Below are 1,135 nucleotides of genomic sequence, written 5' to 3' on the forward strand. Positions count from 1 at the left end.
AATAGAAATGCAAAGAGGGTGAAATAGAGTCTGTTGTTGTCCCCCATCGCAGCCTGTCAACCTATCACCCTGGAGCTCTCCCTCAGCCCGGGATCATCTGGCTTGGAACATGAAATCATTCCAAAACAACTGTTCCACTATATCAGCAAAACCCTGTTCCTGTCTGAGTCCGCCTTCATGTTAAAGTATTTATTAACCGTCCTATCTCAATGCCTTATCTCTATGTACTCAATGACTGCTTTCATGACGGGAGGCAGTGCGACCACTTAACAAATAATTCACTAAACTATAGAATAGAACAAGGCAGAATAGAACACAAAAACAGTATTTATTTATTATGTTAATGGTCATCACTTGTGTTGCTGCCAACAACAACAACTGTGTTCTAGTAAACACGGCAACCGGACGGAAAATGCCTTGTCGTGCAGCAACGCAAAGCGACGCTCCTCCCAGTTCAGTCCTTCCAATGGAAACATCCTGTGCGTTATGACATCTTCATCAATCAGCTGATCAATGACGGCGAATGTGATCTGCCCCCCCCCCCCCCTCTGTTTTTGTAACTTCTGTTATCAATAGATGTGATAAGATACGAACAAAATAGGTGAAAATTAAATAGATAAGATGAATATTTAATTTCGAACCGAACTTGTTGTGAATAGATAAGATTAAATTAGATTTAAAAAAATATATATGTTTGAAATGAGATGACTTTCTTGCAGACACAACTGATTAACAATGGCACCTGACTCGGGTAATAACCACTATAAAACTACGTCTGTTCTACGGCGTTAGTGTGCGTCCGCGTATAACGCCTTGGACCAGAGCTCGACCCCCGGAATAGGCTACTGTACCTGTTCTGCCATCCCTGTAGCAGGTTGGTGTATTTATTGAGGACCCCCTCCAGGCGCCGCTTGTGGGTTTGATGCGGAGTAGACGCGCTGTCCCCGGACCTCCCACCACGGCTGCCTGCGGTGCCTGCCTCTGAGCCCAGGCTGTGCGGACACGGACCGCCAACTCCTCGGTCCGAACACCGTGCGGCCGGATTCCCATGGTAGGATGCGGGGTTGATCGTGTTGGAGACTGGGTGCTTGTCCATAGTTGAGATTTAGGCTCAAAATAAGATAATCTTGTTTTA

General features: G+C 45.7%; 1 protein-coding gene across 1 annotated transcript in view; it reads right to left on the reverse strand.

The window, feature by feature from the left end:
• Positions 1 to 1,097, reverse strand: part of LOC135521006 (oxysterol-binding protein-related protein 10-like) — a 146,852-nt gene extending 145,755 nt beyond the window's left edge. The window contains exon 1 of the mRNA XM_064946913.1: positions 852 to 1,097. Coding sequence (XP_064802985.1) covers positions 852 to 1,096 — 245 coding nt within the window. The 5' untranslated portion in view covers position 1,097. The remainder of the gene's footprint in view (positions 1 to 851) is intronic.
• Between the last annotated feature and the right edge of the window lie 38 nt (positions 1,098 to 1,135).

This window comes from Oncorhynchus masou, chromosome 29, assembly GCF_036934945.1.
Source record: "Oncorhynchus masou masou isolate Uvic2021 chromosome 29, UVic_Omas_1.1, whole genome shotgun sequence".
Lineage (NCBI taxonomy): Eukaryota > Metazoa > Chordata > Actinopteri > Salmoniformes > Salmonidae > Oncorhynchus > Oncorhynchus masou.